This window comes from Octopus sinensis, linkage group LG5, assembly GCF_006345805.1.
Source record: "Octopus sinensis linkage group LG5, ASM634580v1, whole genome shotgun sequence".
NCBI classification, from domain to species: Eukaryota; Metazoa; Mollusca; class Cephalopoda; order Octopoda; family Octopodidae; genus Octopus; species Octopus sinensis.
Window position 1 is genome coordinate 104,243,661 of NC_043001.1, and position 15,292 is coordinate 104,258,952.

A 15,292-nucleotide genomic window follows, 5' to 3' on the forward strand; every position below is an offset into this window, starting at 1 on the left:
TTTTTTTTATATATATATATTTCATATTGTAAACTGCTATGCCATTTTGTAACCACTTTTTTTCTGGTCTTTTCTCTCCAAAAGTGATTATTTTTCAAAAATTCAAATTTAAAATAACACAAACTAAATTTCTGCAGCACAAATATTTATTGATGCCATTAAAGTTAAAGAATTAATATTTACAAACAGGCAAGGAACATTCAGGGCACCCAACTGCAATAACTGAAAGACTGGTTTTACAATTTCGATTAAATTTTTAACGGAACAAGAACAGAGCTCTTGTAATTTCTATAAACTGCACATTACTGGAATTGCACCTGTCAGTTTCCAAGCTAAATATTAATAAATTCACATTTAAAATATAACCAACATTACACAAAATACTAATTTTGTGATGTCCTTTTTGTCTCAAGGTTATATTACTTGTCTGAAATAAAACCTCAGCCGACAATGTGGAAAATAATTTAGTTTATTGGAATAACCCAAGACTGCTATTTTGAAGCTGTCCTTATTAATTTATAAACTTTCAATGATTTCATCGTAGCCTTCTTATTGTACGCCAAAGTTTCAAACTTCTGCTCTGGCTTCAAACATTGAGGTTTAAAGGAAACTTCTGAGGTCGTAGCTGCTTTGTACCTCAAAAGCATCGATGTTTGACTTTAATAATTGTATTGCCTGTGTCAGACTTTTGTTAGTTTTATTGAGCAATCTATTTGCACGCAGTCTTCTTTATCCAGTTGACAAAGGGAATAAATTAGTTTGGAATAACTTATTGGTAGGGGCTGCTGCAGTTCACGAGAGTGAAAATTCATTATAGAGGAAAGGACGCTGAACTGAGTAAATCTGTACAATGAAAATATTTCGACTGAAGATTTTGTAGTGATAAGATGGTGTCTTTAAAATGACAATTTGCACAAGGGACTGGAAACGAATTATAAATTTTCTCAATTGCATCCTTTATAGAAAAAATATCAGATTGTTTAAGAGAAAATATTTATCACAAATTGGAACTGAGTGGAAACCTAGAGAGAAAATATGGGCTAAATGACAGGGTGATTAAATCTGATGTTTTCAGGATTAACAGTGACTGTTTTAGTTGGCTTCATTAAAATATTAAGAATCCCTCAAGTTAATTTTCATTAGTAAAACTTAGTCCACATTAAACCCTTCTAATATCTGAAAATATTTTGAATGTTTCTTTTCATAGACATTTACAGAAAGTGACAGAAATCCTTTAGATGACGGTCCTTTTATATCTGTTTAGGCCTAACTTGAAAGCATTCCAACTCTGCCTCCCTCCCAGCATTTAGATTTTTTTTCTTTTTAACTACGTCTAAACCAAAAATTAAAAACCATTAAAGATTTTCAGATATTTAGAATTCTCACTTTGTAAAATGGTCAATGTTTCAAATGCTACAAATGAAAGCCTAAATTTACAAATCCTTTTGGGATAAATTTATAACTTCCAGTGTGTACAAAAGCAAAACAAGGTACTTGTGTAGATGATGGATTCAGACTGAACAAAAAAAAGTATGGAATGTAAGGAAGAACAGTTGATTGTTCATAAAGGAAATGTTTGAACAAAGAATCCTACTGGGGGGACAAGGAATACTATTATATACTGAACCATAAACTGCATATTAAAATAGGAGTCCTGAGGTGGGCAATTAAAGACCTGTTCAGTGGAAGCCCAAACAGTAAATGGGAACTGAATAAAAATTTAAACTTTTAAGAATGGAGACAGCTTCAACAAATGCAGGTTTTGCTGTTGTCTTGGCAACTGTTTAAAAGCTGATCCAGTTTGCTTCGAGTCAGTGGATCAGTAACAAAGCCATCATATTAATTATTAAACAATTGGCTAAAGAGTGACTTGGGTTTGCATGGAAGGGCCATAAGTACTTTAATGAGAAAACTAATAACTTAACACTAAAGAGGTTTAAGTTGCTTTTCTTTTCAATTTTTGTAAATTGAAGTGTATGACAGTGTGGTATTGAGCTACTTATGAAATGATAATTTCTATGCACACTCAACTTAAAACCAGTTTACAGCCTTTGCTTAAAAGCCAGAAGTCATACACTTGACAATTAGCAATCATCCAGGGGAAGTGGAGCAGGGGGCAACTGCCTTTGTGCCTTAGATCAGTAGTTGGGCTGAACATCTGGTCCCCTAAAACTCACTTGGGAAATATTAATATATACTCAGCCGAAAAGGTCATCCAGTTCATTTCCAGCAGAGTTTGATGATGGGAAACCATTTTGCAGCTGCTGCTGTCCTGAATTGGCATTAGTGAACTGGTTGTGATTGACAGCAGTCATGTTTGTGTTGCCGAGTGCCATACCTTGAAAGCCAGGTGCCACCATGGGTGCACTGACTCTCATGCCTTGATTCATCATAACCTGTGGATGTGTCATCATGGCTGGTGGTTGGTTTAGCATTGTGCCAACATTGCCCCTCATTGCAATGCCTGTGCTGGAACCAGTCGGCATAAAGCCCATGGTGCCAGCTTTCATGCCACTTGTGGTTGAAGTCTTCTGAGCCATCTGATTTAACGAGGGTTTCATTTGGGATGAAGATGGTGACAAAAGATTGTCAAAAGCTGAAAGGTCCACAGATTTGTTAGCAGCAGGCTTTGACTGGTTCAGGGGTACAATGGGGTTAGTTCTCTGCATAGGCATGCCTCCACCACCACCACCTGACAAGGAAGAAGCACCAAAGGATGAGCAAGCCATATTTGACTGAGCCATGCTCCAGGAGTTGTTTAATGGACCAGAATGTTGGAGTTGGTTTAGGTTGTTGTTGAGTAGTGTTGAGGTAAGGTCTTTGGGTTTATGGTAACTTGAGCTTTGACTACCACAATTAGCACTCTTTTCATGATCAGGGTTTGTTTTAGGGACAAGCATACTTTGTTTCTTGTAGATGCTTTGTTGTTCCTGCTCTCGTGCCAACCTCTGTTTCTCTTCCATGCTTAGACTCACCTGTTAAATATAAAGAAATATATTGTAATTTGCTTCTTTATTTCCTGCGGCATTATTACAAAATATGCAGAACCTTATCTAACCTGGAGTAAAGATGGTTTGCCAACATAACATGCAGTCCTGGTTTAGGACGAATGTTGCTGTAATTTAAGCCCCAGGAGACTTTGTCTCCAGCTGGCTATACAACACAATCTGTGTCCTTATATTTTTGAACAAGGGAATCCAGCACCCCCACTCAGCTCAAAACCTGTTATGTTGGTAAACAATCTTTACTCCAAAGTACTGTGGCTGAGTATCTCTCATTGTGAGATTTACAAATAGTAATTTTCTTATCTAACTTGTTTTAAATTGAAATACAATTTTACTTGATCTCAGTAGATAACTAGACTACAATACCAAATTATATATTTGACAATGTAATTAAAGCCAAGTAAAATAAACCTACCTTTGTTGGCTGATTAAAGATTCTAGGAGTTGTCTCACTGTTTAATTTTTCTGTCGGATTTTCTAGACAAGGGCTAACAGTTGGGCTTTTAGCAGGTGCTGTCAACAAAGAGTTGAGGCCATAACCAGAAATGAATTTATCCATCTAAAATAGAAAAATAATTATTCATTTCCAGTATTTGAATTTGTGTTTTTATTTTTTATTAAACATGTTTTGCATCAGCGTAATTAAAACAAAAATGAGTAACACTTTTTTTTTTGTCATTATCGTGAAATGCTGTCTCTGTTAACCATGGATTCGAGGTGGTATGTCATTTATTTTTGCATAAACTTGAAGTATTTTGTGTCCTGTTTAGACCACTCTTTGAGATTAGTTCTGTAAATGAAAATGTAGTTTTTACTACACAATCTACATACTCTTTCACATGAACCTTGGTGCCCTAGAAAGTGAGGAGGTCTAGTCTTCAGATCTTTTGACTCAATGTAGATATCTTCCCAAAGAAAATCTGATATATTTCTTTCTTTCCCTCCCCCATATTTAGACCTCTCACTCATCTACAGCAAAACACCTACCTCTGCCCCCACCTCCCATTTCAGGGATTTTGTCTTGCAAGACACTTGGTGACCCCTTTCGGTGCTGGTGCCATGTGATAAGCATCCAGTACACTGTAAAGTGGTTCATGTTAAGAATGGCATCCGGCTGTAGAACCCATGCCAAAACTGACAATGGAGTGTTTGACAGTTTGACTGGGGATTGGCTAGCCAGGAGGCTGCACCAGGCTCTGACCTGATTTGGCAAGGTTTCTACAGCTGGATGCCCTTCCTAGCACCAATCACTCAGAGTGCAGTGGGTGCTTTTTATGTGCCACCAGCATAGGTGCCAGTCAGGTAACATTGGCATCAACTACACTCAAATAGTGCATTTTACATACCACCAGCACAGGTGCCTGTCAGGCAGCACAGGCCTCAACCATGCTCAAATGACATTCTATCGGTTAAATTTGATTGTTAGGATTCCACTGAAGGAAGAGTTGTTTACCATTTCCAGCAGATTACATCCAAGTAAAAATCAAATGAAGGGCTGAAGCACAAAATTGGCTGCAATTGATTCGATGGTTAAGGGCCACCACGTGGCAAGTAGAAACTTGAATGGCAAAGAAATAAATACTTTATGTACAACAGTATTAAGGTGACCTGAAACCAATGAATCTGGTAAGGGGTCTGGTGGCAGCAAAGTGTGTTGCTGAAGACCGTTGGAAGCCTTATTTCCCAAACTAGCAAGAAGAAAATTTACTAAATAACAATTATGAATGTAGAAAATATTGATTTCATTTGATCAAACTCCTGGCTTTACGTTAAAGATCTGGAATGCTATGTAACGTCTCTTCCTTTGTTTCAAAAGGCAACGGAAATGAAATAAGTTTAGTTTCCTCCTATTGAAACCCCATAACAGCAACTTCAGCTCACATCCTGCTACATTATCGTCTGTTGCTGCATTAAAGTTTTTTTATTCATTTGCTTGTTTCAGGCATTTGAATGCAGCCATGCTTGAGCATTGTGTTTAGTCAAACAAATCGACCCCAGGACTTATTCTTTGTAAGCTGGTGGCATGTAAAAAGCACCATTCAAGCATGATCGTTGCCAGTGCCACCTGACTGGCACTCATGGTAAAAACCACCCACTACATTCTCAGAGTGGTTGGCGTTAAGAAAGGCATCCAGCTGCAGAAACTTTGCCAGATCAGATTGGAGCCTGGTGCAGCCTTCTCACTAGCCAGCCCTCAGTCAAACCGTCCAACCCATGCCAGCATGGAAAGCAGATGTTAAACGATGATGATAAGCTTAGTATTTATTCTATCAGTCTCTTTTGCCAAACCGCTAAGTTATGGGACATAAACCTACCAGCATTGGTTCTCAAGCGATGTTGGAGGGACAAAGACAGACACACACGTAAATAGATATGATGGACTTCTTTCAGTTTCCCTCTACCAAATCCACTCACAAGGCTTTGGTTGGCCTGAGGCTATAGTGTAAGAAGACACTTGCCCAAAGTGCCACGCAGTGGGACTGAACCTGGAACCATATGGTTGGGAAGCAAGCTACTTACCACATAGCCACTCCTGCACTGTTATAAAGAAAGCAATGAAATTCTTCATGAAAAACATGCAGTAAGAAAACCAAACCAGCACCTCTCCACCACAACCACCACCAACAGCATTATCAATTACCAAATTAGTGACATACACTTCAAGACCAATAGAAAGTAAAACAAAAATTTCAGGCCTTGTGCCTAGAGTGGAAAAGAATAATTAAGGCGGCAATCTGGCAGAATCGTTAGCACGCTGGGCGAAATGCTTGCAAGTATTTTGTCTGCCAATACATTCTGAGTTCAAATTCCGCCAAGGCGGACTTTGCCCTACATCCTTTCGAGGTTGATAAATTAAGTACCAGTTCCATACTGGGGTTGATCTAATCCACTGACCCCCTCCCCACAAAAATTTCACGCCTAGAGTAGAAAAGAATATTTAAGGCGGCAAGCTGGTAGCAATGTTTGCACACCAGGCGAAATACTTAGCGTTATTTTGTTTGTCTTTGTTCTGAGTTCAAATTCTGCAAAGGTTGACTTTGCCTTTCATCGTTTCAGGGTCAGTTGCATACTGGGGTTGATCTAATCGACTGGCCCCCTCCCCACAAAAATTTTGGGCCTTGTGCCTAGAGTAGAAAAGTATATTATTGATCTTCAGAATAAGGGGTCGAGCTAGGAGAATCGTTAGCATGCCGGACGAAATGCTTGCAAGTATTTCATCTGCCGCTAAGTTCTGAGTTCAAATCCCACTGAGGCCGTCTTAATCTTTTATCCTTTCAGGGTTGATTAAATAATTACCAGTTACGCACTGGGATTGATATAATTGACTTAATCCCGTTCCCCACAAGCTGCCCTTATGGCAAAAATTTGAAATCATTAGCCTTCAGAATCTTTGCAAGGACAGATCTACATGCTTCATTGCACAGACAAGGAGTTGCACCAGAAGTAATCCTTTCTTTTCAAAACCTAGAGATAAGCCTTTTCTGAATTGTTACGGGTCAGTGTATTTTATCCTTGATTGGATTTAGAGACGGACAAAATGCTGACGCATTTTGTCTGTGTTTATGTTCAGGGGTTCAAGTTCCACTGTGGCCAACTTTATCTTTCACCCTTCCAAGGTCAATAAAACAAGTACCATTCGAATACTGAGGGGGATCAATGTAATCGACTTGCCCCCACCCCCACCCTCCCCTGAAATTGCTGGCCTTGTCCAAAAATTTGAAACCAGTATTTGTTGATGAAAATACATCAACCATTGTTATGCAGAATATTTTAATACTTCGAATTTCTGCAGATTATCTTAATCCCCATAAAATCAAGAAGATTGGGTCCCAACGAGCAGCAGACCACTTCCATTCAATTTTGTACAACATAACTTAGTTGCTGTCCACAAAATAAAGATACAACTTATTATTTTCTAATCCGAAGTCAACAAGAATAAGGAAGGGATATATAGCATGGCACCTTGGGCAAGTGTCTTCTACTATAGCCTCAGGCTGACCAAAGCCTTGTGAGTGGATTTGGTAGATGAAACTGAAAGAAGCCCATCATATATATATGTGTGTGTGTGTGTATGTTTGTGTGTCTGTGTTTGTCCCCCCACAACATCACTTGATAACCAATGCTGGTGTGTTTACATCCCTGTAACTTAGCGGTTCAAGGCTTACAAAGAATAAGTCCTGGGGTCGATTTGCTCAACTAAAGCCGGTGCTCCAGCATGGCTGCAGTCAAAAGACTGAAACAAGTAAAAGAATAAACAGATATAAATTACTGTTGATATCCTTTGTCTTCTGCAACGGCTCAACCTTAAGTGAGGGAAAGGAATTTGATTATTTACCCAGATCCAAAATTTTTGACATTTTTCAATCCTAATGTCAAACCAAACACAGATATAATAACGATAATGCATCATCATCGATTAACGTCCGTTTTCCATGCTGGCATGGGTTGGACGGTTTGACTGGGGAATGGCGAACCAGATGGCTGCACCAGGCTCCAATCTGATCTGGCAAGGTTTCTACAGCTGGATGCCCTTCCTAACGCCAACCACTCTGAGAGTGTAGTGGGTGCATTTTTACATGCCACCAGCGCAGGGGCCAGAGGGGGCTGGCATCGACTTGTTTTGGCAATGAAAATTTTCAAGAGGATATTCAAAGCATTTTCATTGCCCCTTAAAAATTTTAGAGGTTGCAAGCATACCCCTTGTTTCCAAGCCAACAAACTCAAAACTCCATAAATGTTAGATTCGCTTTATATGTCAAAAACTCTCATTCAGAAACATTGTGAATGAGTGAAAAGACTTTTGGCAAGGAAGTCCTGTGGAATGTTAATGAGATCGAGTAGAGGGGTTTGTTTGGTAAATTCAAATAGACAACACCCAAGAATCGCTAAGTATGAATGAGAAGATCAACAACTTGTGATATCTTCCATTAAAGAGTCGAAAAATGTTTCACAAATTATGAAATTTTTCATGGCTCAACAAACGAATAAGTCATTTCATGAAAACAACTTCAACATGAAGAACAATCAGTTAGGAAAAAGAATATAAAAGGAACAAAGCATTAAGAGAATTAAAGAAACATGCAAGAAAATCGACAATTTTATGCTTTTTTATAAATATATGTCTGAGGCAATTCTGCTGTTTGCTAACTCTCTAAGATAATCATTGTAAACACAAAAGGAGTCGCCTTAGTTCTGTTGTATCCAATATTCATGCAGGGATTAACCAAAGACAACAGCAGATAATATACTGATGCAAGAGTGGTGATGGTCATATTTAACAGAGCTCATGCAAATAACAAGATGGTGGAAACAGATAAAACTTTGGAGTAAAGATTGTTTGCCAACATTACATGGCAGCCTTGGTTTAGAACGAATGGAGACATTGTCTCCAGCTGGCTATACGACACAATCTGTATCCTTAGATTTTTGAACAAGGGAATCCAGCACCCCTACTCAGCTCAAAACAATATGTGTATTGCGATTTCTGGGTTATTTCCCTTATCAGCACAGAATAATTTGGTAGCACCACTTCTAGGCAAACAATTATTCTGTGCTGAGGAAGGGAAATAACCCAGAAATTGCGATACATAGATCTTGTTTTGAGCTGAGTGGGGGTGCTAGATTACCTTGTTCGAAATTATAAGGACACAGATCGTGTTGTATAGCCAGCTGGAGACAAAGTCTCCATTCATTCTAAACCAAGGCTGCCATGTAATGTTGGCAAACAATCTTTACTCCAAAGTATTGTTGCTGCATATCTCTCGTTGTGAGATTTAAAGATAGTAATTTACTAAGAAAACTATCTTTGACTGAAATTAGCAAGACATCAAAACTAACCAACACAGAACTAACTTTGAATGTAGACCAACGTTTGCTTCCATCCATTAAATGACTGACATTGTGCCAGTCCCAATTCACCAATGAATTGCAGACCACAAGAATACACAACAGTTGAGACTTCATTTTCTTAAGAGTTTGCAATTTAAGATATTTTGCCTTGTACGTTATTTACATTGTCTACATTTGACGGATATATGTCCTCATCTTGTTTGCTGTTAACACGTTTCAGCTGATATACCCTCCAGATGTCATCAGGTGTCTTAGGGAAATTTCAAACCTGGGTTCTCACTCCTAAGGTATTTTTCAATGCTATTATTATAATTATTATTGAGTGAGAGAGCAGTGCATGCCATCAAAGTGGCACTGGGGTAAAATATACAAAGCCCAATATACCCATCATGACTACCCGTCTGATAAGGGTACACCAGGCACATGCATCACAATGATATGTGCGCGACATGGTGATCTCATATCAAGATAAACAGCACATGACCTTGCAGGTGGGGCCCAGTTAGAATTTTCTTCTGGTTGAGTAACCCATCCCGCTCAAAAGGTCCCTGAATAAGGGTTGTTTAAGGATGTTGAACAAAACACCCATGTTTCCAGAGGTGAATTATTCAAACCCCAAAGAATCCCTCTCAACACACGGCTATGATGCTCCCCCACTACTTCTGCTCGTGATCAGAGATGCACATATCGTCAGCCACTAAGGGACATGCTCAACTGGTTAAGGTCAAACAACTGACAAGCAAATCTGTGGTATTGAGCAGAACATTTGCTTCAGGTCACTGCCTGGAATCAAACTCGGAATCTTGGGGTTAGTAGCCCATGCTCTTAACCACTACGCCATATGCCCGTGGGCATATCAGCTGAAATATTGTGTTAACAACAAACAAGATGAAGACAAATATCCGTCAAGTGTAAATAATGTACATAATTCCTCATCTCTTAAATATAGAACTTAATTATATTTTGCCTTGTCTAAAATTTTTTCTTGTTCAACATGAAATCCCATTCTTGTGGTAAACTCCCAAACTACAAATTGTTTAGCTTCCAAGGACATTTTAGCTGTGACCACCCTACCTTTTTGTTAGCCAAGACTGCATTGTCTAGTATTTTCCTCTTTTTAAAGACGATATAGGGTGTGGTTTGAATGAGATTTAAATGCTACTTTTAGCAAATCAATTAAACAGCATACAGTCTCATCAGATGGAAGTTCAGTGTTTGGCCCAAAAGACAGGATACAAACTAATTAGTCTTCAGCTGATAATTGTTTCACTCTCAACACAAAATGTGAGCTTTAAGAGACGATATTTTGTGGTTACATGAATGAGATGCAAGCACAGATTGCTAAACCAAATCATAGCTGTTAACAATTTAAGACAGAAGAACAGTTAGCAGACTGGACCAAATGCTTGGCACCATTTCATCCGTCTTCACATTCTCGGTTCAAATTCTGCCAAGACCAGCTTTACGTTTTGGGGGTCAGTAAAATAAAAATCATTTGACCCCTTGGGTCAATGTAATCATTGCAGTCCTTGTGCCAAAAATGTTATGTAGATAACTGGAGGCTGCATAACGTGATGACATTTGAAACAAATTGAACCAGAACGTGTGGGAGTCCATTTGAGAAGTCATACAAGATTTTGGTGTTGAAGATAAGGAGGTCCGGTGCGTGTGTAAGAGTGTACAATCTGTTTGTGTGACCATGTCAATGTGCAGGGATCGTTTTAACTTGGGAAATGCATTTTTAGCACTTGTCATACGTGAGTTCTGCCGTGTATTATTTCCCCACACGTTTTCACTGTCACACACTCACCACTGACGAATACCTTTCAAAACAATCTGTCAGGAAAATAACCAAGAAGGAAACAGAAAGACGACTACAAGAAGCAAACGGAGACATTCTTTCGTTTACATCAACAATGGTAACTTGAAAGTGTCGGGGGAGAAGGAGTGATAGCAATAGAACAACATGCAGCCAACATGAACAACAACACCAAAGAAGCAGTCACATGGAGATAAAAAAATACTAGAATTACAAATCTCTCACACACACACAATGCACTGAAGGGTTAAATGCTGTGAGGTGTGCAGGCTTACCTTACTGTTATCCCTTTCGCTCTGGTCAACCCAAGAAAATGAGAAAACAGCATTTGACAAGATACAATTGAGCAGCTACACGTAACATTTAAGAGCTTAATATTTGCATAAAAGAGAACCGCAAAGAATCAAATAAACATTTAGCTCTGGCCCTTCCCTGCCCTATTAGGGGTAACCAACTATCTCCTCTGTAGTAAAACAACTATCTCTCAACCACTCTGTTATACTCTAACCTCTCACCTGGGTCACAGTTTTGGTTCCACTCCCTCTCTCAGCTGTCTTGCAATCTGCTGGCTGACCCCACTGGTGCCACATAAAAAGCACCCAGTACACTCTGTAAAGTGGTTGGTGTTAGGAAAGGCATCCAGCCATAGAAACCATACCAAAGCAGGCAGATGGGGCTTGGTGCAGCCCTCCAGCTCCAGTCAAACTGTCCAACCCATACCAGCACAGAAAACAGATGATAAACGATGGTGAGGCTTTATACTGGAGACAGGTTGTATTTGTTAATTATCAATTCTTTGAAAATGTGAAACTCAATAACGATATACCAACACACAGTTTCAATTGCCATCAACATCATTTAGCTCTGCTTTTCTATAAGGGGATGAGTTGGAGGAGTCAAGAGAAAGTTGGCCAGTTTTTGTCCAAAGACAGGTCAGCCACCATGACTCACTCTTACACTCACAACATATAACATGTGATGTTTTATGCAGAGCCATACAGCAAAAACAAAACAAAAAGAAACGTTCTAACATAACTGAATTAAAGGACTCAATACATTTAGATAGAGTGGATAGAAAATTTAATATTATAAAGAAGATTTTGACTGCAAACAATATGTGTATTTTTACTTTGTTTCAGTCATTAGACTGTGGCCATGCTGGGGCACCACTATTTTTTTTTTATTCTGTTGGTTCCTTTTGCTGAACTGCTAAATTACAGATATGTAAACACACCAACACTGGTTGTCAAGCGGTGGTGGGTGACAAATAGACACAAAGGCACACATACACACATACACACATGATAGGCTTCTTTCAGTTTCCATCTACTAAGTCCACTCACAAGACCTCGGTTGGCCCAAGGTTATAGTAGAAGACAAGGTGCCATGCAGTGGAACTGAACCCAGAACCATGTCACAGTTATGTAACCTACACTGCTAGAAAATATATTTGATTGGTTTCTCTTTAATGGAGATACTAAAAACGAAATCCCTGTTCAGAATGAACCAGAAGAATAATGAGAAAAACAAGAATGTTGATTTAAAAGTCATGGATTATTTTCATAATTCTCACTCAACTGCATCAAATTAACCCATTTTATCCCAATATCTATGAGTACATATTATTTAGCACAGAACAGGTTATTATCAACTGACAGGTTTAAATTGTGTGAAACACAGAGAGGGAGAGAGCTGTTCAATTCAGTTTTGGTAGAAAACCAGATAATTGTAGTCATTTAAGTTTGTTTTTTGGTTGCAAACTTGAAATAATGAAAATCACAAAAACATGTAAAGTCTTATCCATTTGTTGCCAATCTATTTAATAAACATTTATTTTGCTCTTATGCCATGCAGTAAAAGCAATGGAATTGTTCAGAGTTACAAACATTTTGTAGTCATTTTCCGATTTTGGGTCCCACCTCATCTCAAGGTCTACAAATGTAGACGCTTCAAGAAAATAGGAACCCCTTTCATTCAATGAAGTTGAAATTTCACCAATAACTATGTTTGATTAAAACAGATCTGAGTTCATAATTTCGTAGGTTTTGCTACATTTCTTCTATCCCTTTCTTCTATAAAGACACCTGTGCCAGCACCACATTTGAGAACCGTGTTCCACATAAAAAGCACCTGTGCTGGTGCCACATAAAAAAAAAACACCCAGAATATTCTGTGGAGTGGTTGGCATTAAAAAGGGCATCCAGTAACAAAAACTATGCCAAAACAGACGACTGGAGCCTGGGGCAGTCCTCCACTTTGCCAGCTCTTGTCAAACTCTCCAACCCATGCCAGCATAGAAAACAGATGTGAAACAAGAGAAATTTTACACATTTTTGTAAATCTGTATCCACTTTCCTATTAACCATTTAGCTGTTAACCCTTTCATTACAGTATTTATTTTGAGATGCTCTGTGTTTCTTTCAATTAATTTTAAATATAACAAAGAATTTAGTAAAATAGCTTAGTTATCATTAAGCTAGTGCTAGGAACATAAATTGTGATTAAGGTTTGGTGGAAGATTTTAATTCAAATCTTATGAAAACAAAACATTTGTATGACAGAGCCAGAGCTGGTTTCAACCGGGTTGGTAATGAAGGAGTTAAGCCAGCTGTATCCAGCCCAAATATTTCTCATTCTATGCTCAAACAGGCCAGATCTGACTGCTCACACCTGACCTACAATGTCATTCTAAAAATAAATAATTATATGATTGAAGACTCAAAGCTATGGGATAATGCCTGATTAATTCTAAACAATGTGAATAAATAAGCAGAACTTTTGGCAGAGGAATCTGAATGCTAAAAGGCTTGAATAGTAATGTGATAATTTACTAATTATTTATTATCAAATATTTAAAAAATATGTATTTAACTTTTACCTGATTCATTAGACTGTGGCCATGCTGGGGTACTGCCTTGAAGAAGTTTTTTTGTCAATTGATTCAACCCCAGTAATTTTTTTTTTTTAATCTGGAACTTATTTTATCAATCAGTTTTATACACACACACACACACACACACGACAGTTTCCGTCTTTGGTCAACCTGAAACTATGGTAGAAAATGCTTGCCGAAAGTGCCAAGCAGTAGGACTGAACCCAGAACCATATGGTTGGGAAGCGAGCTTCTTACCACAGAGCCACGCCTGTGCTTAGGCTACCAAAAGCACATCGACCTTTTATTATTGTATCGAGAATGAGTATTGGTGAGAGACAGGCGCACACACACATATGCTGCACTTTGCTTCAAAGAAATAAAAAATATATCAGTGCAGGACACTGAAATAAACAATTCTTATCTTCTAAATATCCTCCCCTTTTTTAACTTGGTTCAAAGAGATCTAATAGCCGTAAAACCTCTCTGTGACTTTCCTCTAGTAATTAATTTAAATAACGGCTAATTCCATTTAAATGGTTTTTATTTTCCAAACATTTCAGTTAGAGTTATCTCTCTTGATTGTTTTCAGATTTTAAAGCCACTTCTGTGGAAGTTTTTCTCTATAAATTGCATGGATAATCTCAATTAATTGGAAGTCTTGCAACACGTTTCAGTGAGAACCTTCCCTGTGTGATTTGGCAGGGCGAGTAATCACAGGGAGCCAACTTCGTTTGTTCATAAGATGAAGGCCCGAGGGTCGCTGACCAAGCAGATCTGGCCAAAAAGGCATTCCTGCCGTGATTATTTTAACTTTTTTGTTTTGGTTACATTATGCAATGACTCTTTTAAAACAATGGTATGATTTGAGGGAGATTTGGCTACAATTTCTCACAGGTGAGTGCTTTTATCAAGTTGGAGACATTAGGTTATCTCCCTTGAACAAAACCTTTCCCATAAGGCCAGACCCCAACAAGCTGGCAGAATCGTCAGCGCATCGGACAAAGTGCCTGACAGCATTTCTTTCAGTTCTGTAGCCGAGTTTAACTTCGTCTTTCATCTTTTCAGGATCAATGAAATAAGGATCAGTTGAATACAGAGATCAATGCAATTGATTTACCCCTCTCCAGCCCTGTAAGGCTTTTCATCCAGATGTCCACTCCAATACAAAACCTACAGCTTGCCAGTCACTATGGTTATCTTAGCCCACTGACCCACTGTGGTCAGACCCCCAAGTCTAAAGAGTGGGGTCAGACTGCACAGACTTACTTTCGCTATAAAACTACTAAACGCAGATAGGAAGCAAAATTCTGCTGCAATGGAGAACAGACAAAAACAACAGGTTCTGGACGGAGCAAGCTAAATGCTATACTTGTCTGGACAAACCAAGGCTGACCCAAGGCAGTCTGGAGTTGGCTTTATGATAAACACCACCATTGGCTCTTGGCTTGAGAGCCTGCTCATCGGCCACTCTGACCGTATTGTGTCTCTACAGCTCCCTCACAGGACAACCAGTATACAACTACCATTAGCATTTAGGCTCGAACCCTTCAGGCTGATCCAGCTACAAAGGAATTGTTCAATAGTGAACTGAGATCCCTCCTCCAAAAGACCAGCAGTAGGGACAGGATCATCATTGAGGGTGATTTCAAAGGTCAGCAAGAACAACACCATATTGCCTGGAGTACTTGGTCAACTTACATTGGCAGCTCCAACAATGGTGAATGACTGCTGCTTGTGAATTCT

At 38.8% G+C, this 15,292-nt stretch overlaps 1 protein-coding gene across 2 annotated transcripts in view; it reads right to left on the reverse strand.

The window, feature by feature from the left end:
- Nucleotides 1-124: 124 nt before the first annotated feature.
- LOC115211660 (SCY1-like protein 2) overlaps nucleotides 125-15,292 on the reverse strand; it is a 65,745-nt gene continuing 50,577 nt past the window's right edge. Inside the window, exons 16-18 of one of the 2 annotated variants that reach the window (XM_036502984.1) lie at nucleotides 10,950-10,970; nucleotides 3,421-3,564; nucleotides 125-2,975 (exon numbers count right to left, since the gene is read on the reverse strand). In XM_036502984.1, coding sequence (XP_036358877.1) covers nucleotides 2,199-2,975; nucleotides 3,421-3,564; nucleotides 10,950-10,970 — 942 coding nt within the window. In that variant the 3' untranslated portion in view covers nucleotides 125-2,198. The remainder of the gene's footprint in view (nucleotides 2,976-3,420; nucleotides 3,565-10,949; nucleotides 10,971-15,292) is intronic. The other variant, XM_029780296.2, reaches the window with a different exon arrangement.